The 15,527-nt window shown below is 42.1% G+C and overlaps 1 protein-coding gene across 2 annotated transcripts in view; it reads left to right on the top strand.

Annotated features, from left to right (window-relative positions):
- The first annotated feature begins 1,879 nt into the window (after nt 1-1,879).
- PDE7A (phosphodiesterase 7A) overlaps nt 1,880-15,527 on the top strand; it is a 74,806-nt gene continuing 61,158 nt past the window's right edge. For both annotated transcript variants that reach the window (XM_058042571.1, XM_058042506.1), the window contains exon 1: nt 1,880-2,056. In XM_058042571.1, coding sequence (XP_057898554.1) covers nt 1,919-2,056 — 138 coding nt within the window. In that variant the 5' untranslated portion in view covers nt 1,880-1,918. The remainder of the gene's footprint in view (nt 2,057-15,527) is intronic.

The raw sequence follows: 15,527 nt of genomic DNA, 5'->3' as shown, positions 1-15,527 counted from the left end.
ACAAACCTATCTTTCCACGTTTGATTTTCAAGCAGCTGTTCAAGGCCAGGCTGTACTGACCGGTGCTCAGCCTCCTGAAGGAGCAGCCACAGAATCCAGATCTGACCCTGGTGACACCACAGCCCCCTGAGTGCTGCTCCCCAGTGTCTGGGCACAGCCTGTGGGATGGGCAATGGGGAACTGAGGGCTGATGGACACAGAACACCCTGAGTTGGAAGGGATCATCACAGTCCAACTCCTGTCCCTGCACAGCAGGACCATCCACAAGAGTCCCCACGTGGTGAGAGCATTGTTGGAACACTTCTTGAGCCGCCAGGCTGTGACCACTTCCCTGGGGAGCCTGTTCCGGTGCCCAAGCACCCTTTGGGTGAAAAACCTTTCCCCAGTATCTGACCTAAACTTCTCCTGACAAACCTCCTCCCATTCTCTTGGGGATGACATGTTATGACACGGGGGCACTGAGTCAAACTCTCCACTTACCACCGTTCTGGCCCTGGGGTTCCAGGAGCCCTTGGGTCTCACCCAAGCAGCGCTGCACCTCGGGTACTGTGTCCAGTTTTGGACCCCTCAGTTCAGGAAGGTATTGGGGTGCTGGAGCAAGTCCAGAGAGGGGAAATGTAGTGGCTCAAGGGTCTGGAGCATGAATCTTAGTAAGAGCAGCTGATGGAGCTGGGGGTGTTTAGGCCCCTGGGAGGGAAGGAGGCTCAGGGGTGACATTACAGCTCTCCACAGCTCCCTCAAATGAGCTTGTAGCCAGATGGCGGTCGGTTTCTTCTTTCAGACAACCAGCGACAAGATGACAGGACGCAGTCTTAAGCTGCATCATAGGAGGTTCAGGTTGGCCATTAGGAAGAATGTCTTCACAGAAAGGGTGGCTAGATACCGGCATGGGCTGGCCAGGGAGGCGGTGAAATCACCGTCCTTGGAAGTGTTTAAGGAGAGATGGACGTGGCACTCAGTGCCATGGTCTAGTTGTCACGGTGGTGCTCGGTCACAGGTTGGACTCGATGCCCCTAGGCCCTTCCCGGGCCGATCCGTTCCAGGGCTCCGCGGCTCCAAGAGGAGCTGAGGGAGGGAGGGAAGGAGGGCGGTGCCGCCCCCCGCCCCTGCGAAGGCGCGAGGGGGAGGGGGCAGGGCGCATGCGCGCGGCGCGCGGGGCCCGCCGAGCCGCCCCTGCCTGGTGCGCGCGGACGGGGAGAGTGTGGGCAGCGGTGACGTTATGACGCCGCTCTGCGCGTGTCGCCAGCCGCGCGACCCACGCACGGTCCGCCGGGCTCGTGCCTGCTGCTCCAGCCGGGCCGCCGCGCGCGGGCGGGGCGGAGGCGCCATCCCTCCACCTCCTCCTCCTCCTCCTCCTCCTCCTCCTCCTCCTCCTCCTTCTCTCCGTTCTCCTCCTCCTCCTCCCCCTCCTCCCCGGGTCCCCTCTCTGGCGGCCCGGCCCCTTCCCCTCGGCAGAGCGGCGCCTCCTCCTCCTCCTCCCGCTCCCGGCTGTGCCGGACAATAGGGGCGAGCGCGGCGCGTGTCTCCCCCAGCGCGGCCCCCGGCCCTCCATGCGCGGCGCCGGGCAGCGGGGCTGACAGCGGCTCCCGCCGGCGGCAGCGCGCCTGAGGGAGGGAGCGGCCGCGGGCTGCGGGCCGGGACTCGCCGCCCCGGGCGCTGACAGAGCCGTCCCGCTCCGCCGCCTCCCCCTCGCTCCCGCCGGCGGCTCCCGCCGGGCTTTGGCGGCGGCGGAGCACAAAGGCGCGGGGCCCGGCGCGGCCCGGCCCGGCCCCTCGGGGGGCGCGGGGGCGGCGAGGAGGCGCCGGGCCCCCGCGGGGCTTCGCCGCCCGTCCTTCCCCGCTGCGGCGAGCCCTGCGCGGGCAGGTGCGGCGGGCGAGGCCGCTGCCCCGCGGCGGGCCGGCGCACCGAGGCTTCGTCAATGGAAGTATGTTACCAGCTGCCCGTGCTGCCGCTGGACAGGCCGGTGCCGCAGCACGTCCTCAGCCGCAGAGGGGCCATCAGCTTCAGCTCCAGCTCCGCGCTCTTCGGCTGCCCCAACCCCCGGCAGCTCTCGCAGGTAGGCACTGCCGCTGGGCCCGCCGCCCTTGCCCGCCTGCCCCCCAGTACCGGCGCGGTGGCGACAAAATGCAGCATTTAATATTTTTATGACTGGTTATTGGCGAGGTTATTTATTTAGCATCGCTTGCGATGCGGACGGCGAGTTCCGTGGGGTTTTTTTTTTTTTTATTCTGTAATTTTTAAGCTAGGACTGTGTTTAGCTCTTTTATTAGCTTGGGCTTTCTTTGAAGGGTCCAAATTTCCTATGGGGTTGCCAAGAGCTGCAGCGACTTTACTGAAATGGTGAACTTGCACTGCAGTGTTTTATTTGGGATGCTCTGCTTTTTCTCTCTCCAAGTATTGAGGCTTGGCAATTTGTCTAGAAGAAGACAAAGATCCTTGGCTTTTTCGTTTCCACGGTATTGCTCCCAGCCCGTATTACATCAGTCACAATGTGAACTGTACTGTATTTTGTTTCATCTGATCGTGTTGGAAATACTGTGAAAAAGGTCATTATAACTCTCAAGACAAAAGGCACGTTTTCCTTGTGAACACTGCCCTAAATTTCTGGATGTGCGTTAGTATGGTTTCCCAGCACCCAGTGATAAAATTATATTCTGGCGGAAGTCTCTGGAGAAAATCTGGAATTATGGTGGAAAGCATATGTTTTAGTGGAGTCAGCCCGTTTTGGCTTCGAGGGATTTCCTATGTCGAGATTGAAAGGTCTATTTAAGTGTTGTGAAGTATGTTGTCCTTACAAAGATGTTGTCTTTGCATGTGTAATGGTAATTTTTTGTTCTGTACGTTTTTGGTGTATCTTATTAAGTTATTCTACTTTTTTTTTTCATGACTTGCTGTGCTACACATACGTCTTTGTGGAAAGTACAGGGCTGCCAGTCGCTTTTGGCTTCTTCGCCTGTTCTGTAGCAGTGGAGCTCTGTGTGTGTGTGAGCATTAGGCATATGTGTATGTATGTTTGGACAGGAAAAATCAACAAAATACTGTGTTAATGACCAGGAACTTGTATGCATGTGGAAACAATTATTAGCAGGCAGATGAAGATGAACATATGTTGGCAATACTTCCTTCCCTGATATACATGTAATAATTGCCAAAAAACTTTGGTTTTATGGCAAATTAATTTTCCATGGCAAAATTAATTTTTATGGCAAATTTAATTTTATAGCAACCAGGTTGAGATCTTTTCCATTTGTACTGCTTGTTCTGAGCTGTACTTGGTGATGGTGGCTTTTCCATATATATAAGTCCTCTTGAAGGTCCAACATTTGGTTCTGTGGAGATAAGAGTCTCCCTTCTTTGAGGCATTCATGGTTTTCTGAAAAGGAATGGGCAGAATGGTCAAGGTGATACATTGTATTTCTTTTTGTATGGTCTCCAGAACAGGTGATGCATGAAGTGTACACAAGCTTACCAAATTACATCTGGTATTGACATTTAAAGTGCTTTTTCGTTAACTTTCAAGCTTCTCAATGGATTCCCTATTTTCTGGCTAGTATGCCGCTCAAAGAAGAGGTACTTGAATAACCTGTAAAAAGAGAAACTATTTGTGCTTAACCAGGTAGTATTTTGTCTGCATAAACTAACGAGTGACCAAGTTTATGCAGTAATAATAAGGAATTAGGATATTTAAATGAGGAAGCCTTTGCTGTTATCTGACATCTGATTAGCTTTACCATTTTTCCTCTTTCCTTGAAGTCTCCTGCAGACAATAGGAAGTGAATAGGTCTGCCAGACCTGCAATCACGGGCTGGTGTAAATGATGGACTAAGAAGCATCACCAGTGAGATTCGTGATTCTGTGTAACTTGTGAATGTAGCTTCACCTTACAAGTCTTTTGTGAGACATTCCAGTTTCACTTCTGTCCAAACAGAGCTGAACCCTTAGCAGTTTGTCGTTTTCAGTCCTCTGCTCCAGCTAGCTTTGAGCAATAGGAGTAACACTGGAGATATGTACCCAAGGAGCTGGTATGTACAGCCAGCATTTTACAACTAAGAGGCATTTAGCAGATTTTCTTGGAAAATGTAAGGCCTTGAAAATTACATTCCCACTTACAGATTAAAAATGACTTGACATGATTGAGTCATAAGGTGTTTTAGGCTTATCCTTCCAGCAAGAAGGTATTTTATATAGGAAACATACATGAGATTGATGCACACTACATTAGACATAGCATTTAATTGGACAGTCCTAAGCAGGCAAATATTTATCTCTTAATTTATTAAGTAGAATTTCAGTTTTGCTGAAGTTTCTTTGTATGGATTCAAAATGTTTTCAAAATTCAAAATGTATGTTTTTTTTTAAAGCTTACATAAAGTGGTGCTGGAAATGACCTCGAGGATTCTGGTTTACTCCTCTCAGCCCTAGGAAGGATAAATTGTACTTGCAGCATTATTGGCAGATGTTTGTCTAATCTGTTTGCTTAATCTATTTTTTAAGATATAGTCTTATGGGATGCAGTGAGTTGACATAACTCATTATTGCTGAAGGTTAAAAGCCCTGACATTGGGCACGTGTTATTACTGCTTCCTCTATGCCATCTCTGATGCTTGTCAGGTGTTTGCTCATTCAGTTCACTAAAACAGCACAAAACTAGCACAAGGAGGAAATTTGGCAGCTTCCTGCCATCACTTGGAATAAAAGAGGCTTATTGAAGGTTTTCAGAACTGATTTAAAGGAAAAGATGGCACCGCTACACTTTTGAAAGTCATAAAAGCTTTAAATATTAGAAATTACTCAATCTCACTAGTCAACTGTTCTTAATAGTGCTTAACACTTCTTGTCATAAAACAATTCTTTCTTAATACTGGAAGTCTTAGTTGTGGTGATTTGCACCTTTTACTGTATGCAATAAATGCAGAGAAAGGCTTATTCCTTTTTCCTTGTAGTTTTCTTTTATGCATTAATGATTTCCCTGTAGTCTTAATTTTTGTCAATTTCAAAGTCTTTACAATATAAATAATAAAGGTAACATCTGGAGGTTATTTGTGATATCTATTTTTTAAGTCCAGTCAGGTGAAAAGCTGCTGTTGTATGGGTATATACAAATGTTTCAGTTAATAATCCTCTTTAAATATTAAATAATTTTAAGTGCTATTGTTAAAAGCTGGTTTTGAGGGTATTTGAATGTGTAAGTGTGGAAATGTGGATATTTCACATTGATGAGATTTGAATTTAGGTTCACTATGAGATCAGGTGGATGTTAACTAGTACCTTGGATCATACATTCAGGGTGTTCATTCCATATATTACAAAATTATGTTTTTCAAATTAAAGCTGAGCTTTCAGAGAACAATTTTTGATTTATTGCCTCATCTAGTTTTTAACTTGGGTTGTTAATAGAAGTTAAAAAGTTTCTAGAATTGTACTTACTTAGTGTGAAAATTCTTAGTCTGCGTTTTTATGAATAAGAATTTTTAATGAAAACCACTTCACAAATGTAGCTGCAAGCTACTTTTAGATTGCCCTGCATTGCACTCCCCCTCACCCCACGTTGAATTGACATAAACATATCTAAATGAGTAAGAAAACTTTGGCCTAACCTGCTATTTTTGACTCATTCCCATCTCTCTACTTTGTAACTGGTTCTGCAGTCTCTTTAGTTCCTCCAAAAATGGCATCAATGGTATCTAGTAGCAATGTCTGAATAGAAGTAAAGATCTAGCTTTAGGCTTTCTGTTTTTAAATGATTGAAATTGATGATGACAAAGAAAGATATGTCCTAATGATGAAATTGCATGAAGAGGGAATGGAGCAAACAGTAGAAGACTCCATTTGAATCTCAGAAATGCAGGCACCCTCTGCAGCTGAAGTGCCAAGTGCTGCTGTGCACCAGGCAGTACCATGGCCTGCAGCCTGGTATTCAGTAGCCCAATTCATGACCCTTCTTTGCATCTCCATTTCATGCAGGTGAGCAATGCAGTGTCAGACTCGGTGACTCTCATACCTGAACAACAGATTGTACATCACACATATGGAATCCTATGGAATTGGCTTGGGGGATGAAGTGGGGGGAAAAGTCACAAAGACCAGCTAGAAATATGCTGCATTGGTTGATCCTTCAGTGAAAAGTGTATCCTTCCACTTCCCCAGCATTAGCAAAGTGCTTAGACTACCTTTTTCTGTACCTTTTTCTGCATCACTGTCACCTGATGTGATCCAAACGTGTTTGCTCTGCACGTAGCACGGTAAGTTAAAAGATGCAGTTGAGAGGAGTATTTATATGGTCTGGACGTAGACACTGGTCTTTAATCCCATGGTTGCACCTTTTTGCTGAGAGAAGTGTTGGCATGACCTATTTTTCCATTGCAGCTGCTCATTTCTACTCCTGCTCATCTTCCTCTTAGTTGTGTCAACTTATTTTTTTTTCCTTATTTTTTTCTTTTTTTTTGATCAGGTTATTTTTCAGCCATGGCTGACTCATAGTACAGTTTCATAAATGATTGTGACTGTTAGTGAGGAGGAAGCAGCACACCACAAGGCTAGACTAGGAGTAGAAGAGCAGTAGAGCAGCAGAAGGAATGCCTTACATTGGTCCTACTACTGAGTGTGAAACCTTGTCCTCAGCCCCTTTCTTTTCTCACCCACCATTTTTCATAACTTTTCTTCTATACCTTTCTAATCCTCTTCATCAGTGCTTCTCAATTGCTGGCTCTTTCATTAGATCTCGCCTGCCATTTCCCGTATCTCTACTGCATGAATAATTAATGAGTTAAAATAATGAAATAATTTTCACATTGTGATTCCTAGCCTCTGGAATGAATTCTGTGTTGCTGCTCTGCTTGCCATTCCCTTCATCTTGTATTTATTGTGTCTGGTTGCTGAGATTGCATCTATTCATATGAGAGGGAGAGACTGACGCTGACTCTACACACAGCACAGACAAGTTCTGAGTGAGGCTTTCATACACTATAGTAATTTTATGTGGCAGTTCATTTTTAAAATGCCCTGAGTTTTATGACCAATTAACTTTTCCATATGTTCTAGTGTAAAGCAACATTGGTACTTCATTCAGCAAAAAGGTCATAGCAGCTTCTTTCCTGGCCTATAATTGTCTATGTAAGATCTAAATAGAATAATAGTTTAAAGTCCCCATTAATTAGATTGTCTTAACTCACCAGAAGTCAATTCTCCTTTGTCCAGATTGTGTAATAGTATGTTTGTGCTTTGCATGAACCTCAATTTTTAGATGCTATCTTTAAAGAGAAATTGATTTGAAAAAAGAGATTATAGCTATGTGCTCAAGTTGGGAAATACGGAATTTTAACCATAAAACAATTTTACAAGAAGTCAGCATTAGTATATGAATATTCAGTATTCTATATGAACTAATTATATAGTAATAGCAGGCAAATACAGATTGTTGGAATTCAGAGTGTTTTCTGTGGGATGTCTGTTTCGGCAGCTTTCCTGAAAAAATCCCTATTTGCTAGGTAAGTGTGTTTTTCTAGGTTGGATGAGAAAAGCAACAGTGTCCAAACTCAGTTAATTCTGAGTCAATAAGCTCTGTTTTGAGTTAATAACATATCATAAAATAATGTAATTTTTCAGACATGTCCGTTCTACAGTTTTGGAGCATGAAAAACAATGCTGAGGACATCTGCATTATGAATCTTTATTTCTTTAAATCTTCTGTTTTTGAAAAGCCTACAGTGGAAAAAAATTGCTGGTAATAGAATGGTGATTTGTTAGAACAGTTCTCTATCATGTCAATAACCATTGGCTTCTTGTTTTCTTGTGTTTCCCTCATCACTTGGTATCTGCAGCTTTTCCCTGGTTTTGTGCTGAAATTGTAGATTTCTACCCTAACTCAGTAATTTTCTTGCATTGGAGATCTCAGATTCATGGCTGCATTTCCAAGTTGTGCTAGGTTATGGCTCATATATATGAAACACCTTTTGGATTGGAGCAAACCTGTTGTATTTGCTTTTGTTCACTGCACCTGTGTGGGAATAATGAGTAATTTGACAGCTCAAGTTAGTTTGATGGTTTGCCTTTCTTTTTTTTCCTCCCAGAAATGTGGAACCAGAGTAGCTTGGTTGTCCTTTACTATGTAAATATTTGTTAACACATGTCAGTATTTTCCTCATGTGAATTTATACAGTTGTGTGTCTAAGATACAGATTCATGTATCTTATGATTGAAGGAATGTAGTGTGTTCTGTTAGAATGTCTTTTCTTTGTAAATGAGGGCACGAAGATGGACAGGCTAAAAATTGGAATCTTAATCTTGGTGGTCATATTACATAAAGCATTTAGAGTAAATCATAATTTCTGTGCATTCACAGCTGAATGAAATGTTCAGTTCTGCTTGAAAAAAGTCTTTTATATAAGCAAGCACAAATCCATGGTGTGGGCATGCACGTGCATGTAGGGTCTCACAAGAAGTGTGTGTCTGGGACCAGGACTTGAACACAGACTTCTCAAGTTCTAGTTCAGAGTTATGCACAAAATCCTCCCTGGAAGCCTTGAAAGAGTTTGAGTTTCATCAGATTTGAATTTTTCTTCAGTTTGTTCTGATTATGTCATTAACAAGTAACTGCAGTGTAAATAACCACCCTGTGTAATCCAACAAGGCAGCCTGCCAAAGAAAAAATGTCTTATTATAAAAATGCAGTTATGGGAAACTAGATTTAGGGGTTAGTTGGAGTGTTGTTGTGTTGTTTATTTGTATGTTTGTGTCCTGGCTGTATTGTAAGGAATTTGTAGCCAAATATTTTGTTTTCTCTCTAGTTGAAAATAAATTTGTGGCTGTTATCTTGCCTTCCCTGCCCTCCTCCCTTCCATACCTGGAGAATTTTTTACTTCTGTTACAGCAGCCTGACTCCTGTTTTCCTCCCACTTCCCCCCTCTTTGTACACCTTTGATATGGCAATCTGATTTATTATCTTCCTGACCACACTCCCACAATAATTATAATTAGAGATTCCCGGAGTCTGCTTTTTATCACAAGGTAGAGGGTGAATTCTTTTCTCAGCTCGTAGCTGAAGTTGTGAAGGAGCCAAGGTTTGCAGCCGGCCTTCCTCCTCTGCCTGTGTGAGCAATCAGAATGTGTGCTGCCTGTGTATGCAGCAATGAGAGTCTGAAGAAAGGTCTGTATTAGTAGAATATTTTACTATTTCTTCCTCTCCTATCTGCCAGATGAGATATGTGGAAAGAAAGACACTGTTTCCTTTACCAGTCACAGGGATTTTTTCCTGTTTCTCCCCCCATGACGGACATAGCTGGAGGCTACTCTGACTAATAACACTGGATATTTAATACATGTGAAATACAGCCTGTTGCCCCCTTTAGGGCAAGGGGTCAGTTCTATCCCACAGGGTAAAGAAAACCAAAGGAAAATATAAGAAACTTATTCCAAGGCTGTGAAGGAAAAAATCACAATGGGAACTTAGACTTCAGTAGGTGGATCAGCCTTGGAACAGAAAGGATTTAGAAACTGCGTGGAATTTCTCTCTGATGTGATGGCTCTTAGTTGTCTTAAGAATGGAGGTACTTGTGGTGTTGGGATGATAGCAAGCAAGTAACTTTGCTAGGGACTCAGTTATATCTAGATCAGAAAAAGTTAACACTCCCACAAAAACTGCTTTGAATAGAATACTCTGGTAGTGGAGGAACCATCGCTGTCGTGGCAGGAGCGGCACTGGCCAGTGTTGCTTCTTGCTTTGTGTTTGTAGCTAATACACCCCATATATTGATGCTGCAGTTGATCACATGCACAGGAGGAGGTTTCATGTTTAGTCAGGCATGAACTTGCACTCCATTTTCTTAAACTTTCCAGTAAAGTTCATGTGCCACAGTAATCTCTTGAAATGTGTGTGTGTGTGACAGGGGTGCGTGTCTTATCAGTAGTGCCTTGTCTTCTCTTTTGCAATGGTAAAGTCCTGTAACCAGTTTTCAAAAAGCCTGTAACGCTTAAATTTCCTTGATTATTATGTGTGGAATTTTAGACTTCAGCTGCAATAATTGAGCTTTTTCAGGTTTTGAGCAAAAAATAAAAAAACATGTAGTTTTTTTATAGCTGCAAACATAGTGTGAAACTGCTAAATAATAAATGTCTATATATGGATGGTAAAGGTCAGGTTTCTTGATGGCATTGTTTATTATGAGATTTAGACTGTACATTTGTAATGGAGTTCTGCCACTGTTCTGTTTCTTCTGTTGTGAAGTCTGAGCTACATTTCTTTTAATATGGCAATAATAGGAATTTCTGCACTTTACACTTAATTTAAACAATATATTTAATAAGCTTGTCTTAACTTCTTTTCATTTGGACAAAAATAAACTGATTATATTTTTGTCCAGATAAAACAGTGTTTAGCTCACAAATTGGTAGACAAAATGGTAAAGCTTTATTGCCTGAATTAAAACCAAAAAATAATCTTGAATTTTTAACCTTGAGAAGCTCATAGTGTCCCAAATGCTAAAAAAATTGTTGTCTCCTCAATATTTTTTCCTTTTCTTTCAAAAAGGATAATGGTTGTCCTTTGCATCTAGTCCTTCTGCTTATATCTTTGTCACTTGAGATTATTGCAGGAGTTTTGCAACCTACCATAAGTGAAGACTAGAAATCAAACCTAGCAAATTGCAGGTACTAAATTCCTGAAGTTTTGTGTTGGGCTTGTACTTTGGGATCTGTATTGACTTTCAGGTTCTTTTAAGGAGGAGAAGGGCTTCATCTCCATAAGGGTGTTGAATGGTTGAAGCTATAGTTACCTTGTATTTTTTCTTTTCCTTGTGATATTGTGATGTTATTTTTGCTATGTCCTTCCATCTTAAGTTCAGGCCTGAAGGGATTTTTTTGTTTGTTTGTTTTAATTAAAGGCCTCTGGTTAAAATTCTTCACCTATCACCTTTTGATACAATAGCCTGTAAGTGAAATAATCAGCTGTGCACTATGCAGCTAATCCATTTTCATGAGCTTTTTAGGAAAGATGATTTGAGAGGATTAGACAAGGAGCAATTATTCATGATTGGCTGAATAAATAGAAAAGACAATTAAGACTAATGAAGTTTAAGACATTTCTCATCATTCTTAATATTGTTGTATTTATATGAGAACATGGGAAAGAAGCTGTATGCTGAAAAATTTGATCGTTTTGGAAGCAATTTGTGAGTCAGGAGATGAAATTTTTCTCTTATGCTGAGCGTGGGTGATGAAGGGTCTGGGTAAGGTGGGAGAAGAGAAAGGTCAGTAAGGCTAGAAAATGCATCTTGAGCTCATTTCTCAGTGTAATAATACATGTTACAGAAGGTTTTTGTTTCTGACTCTCCTGAAATTAAGATTGTAAACATTAAGTACAATGATTTTTGTGTTTAATGTGTCATGAGAAAGAGAAGGGCAGTTTTTTAAATTCTGCCTTGACATGTAGTAATGCTGTGCTTGGTGCTTGGAGAGGCTTTGTGGTTGATGATTATTGTTGACAGGAGCCATAGTTTTTATTACTAATATTATTTTAAATGGAAATTCTTTTTCAGGTATGAGTTTTATTTAATGTCTGCAGTCATAGTTCCAAGGTGCTTTTGGTGTTAAATGTAGAGGCAGTATTGCTTGCACAGTAATTGCTTTTAGCTGCCTATCTTTACTCCTGCTCTAGTGCTGACAGTTGCACTCCTCTGACCCTGTGGAGAGCTGGTTTGCTGAGCTGCAGCAGCAGAAAGCCCTTTAATTTTTGTAGCAGTAATTTTCTGCTCATTTGTCTCTCCCTGGTTTTCTTGCAGGATCTGAGGAGTGTTGGTGCACGGGAAGGAGCAGGGTTATGCGGGCAGAGGCCACCCAGAGTATGTGGCAACACTGACTCAAGTTGTTTCCATTGCAGTTGGAGGAATGTCCAGAACAGCTGAACTGTGTGGAATTGTTTCACTTTCTTGGCAAACAAGAGTGGGCTGATTAATTCCGTGGTGCTGTTCAAATTAAGTAATGCCCTGTATTCAGGTATTTAGTATTTCCGAAGACGCGTTGTGCACTCTGTGTCTTTTATCTATTATTATTCACATGGCTTCAAAATCTGTAGTTTCATCTTTATTAGGTGAGTCCATGGTTCTGTGTGTTTCAGGTATTAGACTTGGCTTGTTTGAACACTTTAAAAGGACTGTTGATAACTTTTGAACAAATTGATTGTACTTGATTAAGTACATTAAGTCAAAAGAATCTGTGCGGTTTTTTACCTGTAAAACATCCAATTTCAAAATTTGGGTTGTTTGACTTCAAATTATGAACAATTTTGGTTTTCTTGTCTGTATGAGTAGTGATTTAGAAATAATGTATAAATGAAAGGTAGTTTTCCTGTGAAACTGGAAGTGTCTTTCCTCTCTGCATATTTTTAATGAAAAGTGGCTATGGTTGCTAGAGTTTATAAATTAAGTATGTGAGAACATGAGGCTCAATCCTGTCATTTGTCTTTGGAGAATTGTTTAGCATACTTAAAAGGCTTGCTAGTGTGTGTTTGTATGTGGGAGTGAGTGTGTATATATATAAATATATACATATGAAAATAAATATATTGATATATATGAAAATGTAACTGAATAAGGATATGGTAGGTGCTGTGTAGGTTCAGAAAAGTGTAAAAAACAGTATTCATTGTAGCATTTGCTTCCATGTTGTCCTGTCTCCATCAAGTCACAAGACAAAATTATATCTGCAAGATAACAATTTTGGTAATATTTGTTGCTCTCAGTTGATCTTTTTGATCTTTTAAGTAAGAAATTTTACTTACTAGATTGCTAGCCTTTATCAGTTATAGTGAAGTTTTAGAAGCTTTTGGTCAGAATGACATGTTTGTTGTACAGTTGGGAGTGTTTCAGGATGATGTCAGGTAACTGTCGCGATTCTTCTTCTTAGTCCTTTTGGTTTTCCTGGTTCCAGGTTACATGTTGTTAGATATCTCCTTCAAACTTTGTAGAGCTTGCCCTGAAGTGTGTCTTAGGCCAAGGACAGTCTACCACAATAGCTGTTCTTCATGTTACTGAGTTGCCAAATCAAACAAATCTGGATTGACTGTGCACATGTGTGCACAGTTGTTCAGCCATCCATTTCTGCTGAATTTAGTAGAGATCACAGGATGCTGATTATGTTGATTGGCAGAATTATTTTGAATCATGTCCTGAAGTGCATTCAGTCCTGTGGAGGTATTTGTGTGTGGGTTCATTAGAGGCCTGTGGGGAACTCAACCCCTGGCCTAGGAGCAGTGCCTTGAGCAAGTTGGGATGGCACATGCCCAGAGTCTGCCCAGAGTAGCACCAGGAGAACATTCCTGGGAACTGTCAACATACAGCAGATAAAGTAGGCCATACTGCCTGATACGTTTGCTGGATAGTGATAGAGGAGAAGAAGCTGCAGCAGTAAATGTATTTGCTTCTATGTCGTGCATGCTGGCATTTGACAAGAGAATGGATCAGTAGCAGATGATGGCTCCGCAGCTGAAGTAAAACTTGAGGATGGAAATGGTGATGTGCATGGCTGTCCTCTCTTAGTAACTTTTCATCTTTGCTGTAGAAGGTACCTCATGAAGGTTATGCCTGAAATCTCCTTTGTAGTTTTTGTGAGAGCAAAGACTGAGGACTGACAAAAGGCATTATGAGAGATGTGCCACCAGTGCCTTTTGGGGTTTGTTCCTCTTGGGAGAAGGTGAAGATCAGATAATTGTGTGACGTGCGTGATAGCAGAATATTACCCCGGCATGAGATTGTTGTGAAAACAATGTGGTTTTGTTGAATGCACACATTGATCCACATTTGTTTCACCCATTGTATCCTCTTCCCTCTGCTGCCTGCTTTGCAGCATTGCTTTCTTTGTGTTGGTACATGGTGGCTTAAGCCCAGATACAGCCTCTCTAAAACCTTCCGTGAAAGTTTTAAGTGTCTTTATGAGGCCTGGTGCTTCACTTCACTCTAAAAGTGCCAATGGAAATATTTGGGAAATAAAGAAGATGGACCTATTGTGAAAGTATTATTTGTTAGAATAATATGTTAAAAGGTTTTAAGCAGGTTTCTGCTCTTTAGGGCTTCCACTGATCAGTGCTTTGGGAAACAGAAGGAAGCGGCTCTTGTCAGTAAGAGAGAGCTGTGAGCTTTTAAATCTTCCGTGGACACCTAGGTGGGTATGTGTGCGTGTGTAATAGTGGTGTATGCTTTCATCCCTGCTTCTTGTGACCCGAGATTCTTTGCATGTGGATATGGGCTGTGCTGCTAATTCTCTGCAGGGAATGAGAAAAAAAAGATCGTGTGCTGAGTATGGCAGTGCCTACACAATAGAGGCCCCCAGTGAGGCAGTAGTTGCTGAGTTACAGTTTCCAACACTGAGCTTGCTTCTCAGTTGCTTCTTCAGTGCCTCTGTATTAGTTTTTTCATCTGTGTTGACAGATTTTACTCTTCTGTTGCAGTGGTCTTTTAAGCCTCTTGTGGGTCCTCACAAGGATGTGAACAGCTTTGCATGTGTCTGGTCCATGGTGTTTTCTCATAGGTGCTGTTATTATCTCTGCCTCCAGTTTGGGCTCCCTGTGCTGCTGCCTTGTCTCAAATTCCAGCAGATCCAGGACTGCTGACTGCATGCAGCTGGGATAAAGGGGCTGTATTTGAGGTGTGCCTAGCGCATAATTCACCAGCAGCTTCAGCAATCCTGCTTCTGGATGGCAGGCTGACTTTGGGTGGGTGCAGGTATGAGAACTGTACTCTAACTATGGGGTGACAGGATCTTTCAGTGTGGCTGTTAAAGGGCTTAGTCATTTGGAAAGAGGAGTAGTTTTTACTTGGGGTTGAAGGGACTTGAAAAAGGAAGGGCACAGGGAAAGAGAGAGAATCCTGGTTTTGGAAGTGGACCTCATTCTACTGAAAGTTCAGATGGAGACTTTGTTTACAGTTTCTATTTTCTGTATTTTTTTCTTAAACTATACTCTTCCTTTGACTGCTGTCTCAATGTCGAAATCAACCAGTTGGGAATACAGGCCTGAAATAGCTTACAAAGGGAGGCTGTGGAAATGTGATTTTGTCCTTAGTCCACAGATTAGCAATTGGAAAGGGTTTGGTAAAAGTACCAAGGCAAGATGTGGGTTAATTAGACCCATAACAAACTGAAATAATTCTAAGTTTCATCCTTGACCTGACAAAACTTGGTTATATGCAAAAAGGGAATTAATATCATATCCTGTCATTGCAGTACTTTCTCAATACCTTTTTTTTTTTAATATTCAATCCCAGGCATCCTGCAGGTTTTCAACGTTTTATGAGTCCATGGCCCTACACTTTCTGTTTCAGGAAAGTGAAACATATTAGTGACAATTCCTTGGTGCATTCAAGACTGTATTGTTTGGGTTAAACAAAGATGGAGATTTGCAGTTTGCTAGGCAGGTGAAATGGCTGTGTAGTTAACATAGGTAATTAGTGAATGGATTATGTTTTTTAGTTTTCTAGTATGTAGGTCTAACCCCTATGTATCAAATTTTTTTTTTCCAGTTTGCATTTCTGAACTAGCAA

The sequence above is a fragment of the Melospiza georgiana genome, chromosome 1 (assembly GCF_028018845.1).
Source record: "Melospiza georgiana isolate bMelGeo1 chromosome 1, bMelGeo1.pri, whole genome shotgun sequence".
NCBI classification, from domain to species: domain Eukaryota; kingdom Metazoa; phylum Chordata; class Aves; order Passeriformes; family Passerellidae; genus Melospiza; species Melospiza georgiana.
Note: the sequence above shows the minus strand (reverse complement) of the source record. Positions and strands in the feature narration are given on the sequence as shown.